The sequence below is a fragment of the Eimeria mitis genome, genomic scaffold (assembly GCF_000499745.2).
Source record: "Eimeria mitis Houghton genomic scaffold, Emh_scaff4217, whole genome shotgun sequence".
NCBI lineage: Eukaryota > Apicomplexa > Conoidasida > Eucoccidiorida > Eimeriidae > Eimeria > Eimeria mitis.
In genome coordinates, this window is record NW_013572542.1 from 325 (window position 1) to 1441 (window position 1117).

The following is a 1117-nucleotide window of genomic DNA, read 5'->3' on the forward strand; positions in this document are numbered from 1 at the left end:
TACCCTCACCAGCAGCAGCAGCAGCAGCAGCAGCAGCAGCAGCAGCAGGAGGTAAGTTGCTGCTGCTGTCACTGCTGCTGCTGTCACTGCTGCTGCTGCTGCTGTTGCTGCTGTTGCTGCTGCTGCTGCTGCTGTCTTGTGGAGGCAGCAGCTGCAGCTGCTGCAGCAGCAGCAGGGGTTGAAATGCAGCAGCAAGCAGCAGCCGTTTATAGGGGCCCCCCAGGAGGCCCCTCTGCGTGAGCTCGTTATCTATTAGCTGCTGCAGCAGCTCTATGTCTTCTTCTTCTCGTGTATGGAGACCCATGTTGTCCTCGAGCTGCTGCTGCTGCTGCTGCTGCTGCTGCTGCTCATCGGCTGCTTCGTCACACTCCTCCTCCTGCTGCTGCTGCTGCTCCTGCTGCTGCTGCTGCTGCTGTTTGCTGCTGCCGTTTATATCCTCCTCAGCGTCCTCATCTTGCTGCACATCTTCCTGTTTCTGTTTCTGTTTTTTCTTCTTTTTCTCCTGCTGCCGCTCCTGCTGCTGCTGCTGCGGCTGCTGCTGCTGCTGCTGCTGCTGCTGCTGCTGCTGTGCTGCTTTCATGTGTCTCAGCTGTTTTATCTCTTTTTGTAGTTTTTCTATAACAGCACAAACCCCCAGAGCAACGTGCCCACAAATAAATAATAAGTGACACAGACGCATCACCTTTAAACTCTTGCTGCTGCTGCTGCTGCTGCTGCTGCTGCTGCTGCTGCTGCTGCTGCTGCTGCTGCTGCTACTGCTGCTTTGCTGTTGATGAGTGTAGATATGTTAATAGGACAGGGCTCTGCGGGAGCAGCAATATCTACTAGTGCTGCTGCTGTCGTTGTTGTTGTTGCTGCTGCTGCTGCTGAGCCTGGTTCTGCTGCACCAATACACTCCTGCTGCTGCTGCTGCTGCTGCTGCTGCTGCTGTGCAGCAGCAGCAGCAGACAGCAGCTGGTGCAGCAGGTGAGCTAGCAGGCGGCCCCACAGGGCCTCTGGCTGCTGGCAGTGAACAAACGTCGCGTCCACCACGGCTTGAGCAGCAGCAAACCTGCAGCAGCAGCAGCAGCAGCAGCAGCAGCAGCAGCAGCAGCAGCAGCAGCAGCAGCAGCAGCAG

At 57.1% G+C, this 1117-nt stretch overlaps 1 protein-coding gene across 1 annotated transcript in view; it reads right to left on the bottom strand.

Moving 5' to 3' along the window:
- Positions 1-679, bottom strand: part of EMH_0073410 (uncharacterized protein) — a gene marked incomplete at both ends in the record, with an annotated part of 819 nt that extends 140 nt beyond the window's left edge. Inside the window, one exon of the mRNA XM_013499325.1 lies at positions 1-679. Coding sequence (XP_013354779.1) covers positions 1-679 — 679 coding nt within the window.
- Between the last annotated feature and the right edge of the window lie 438 nt (positions 680-1117).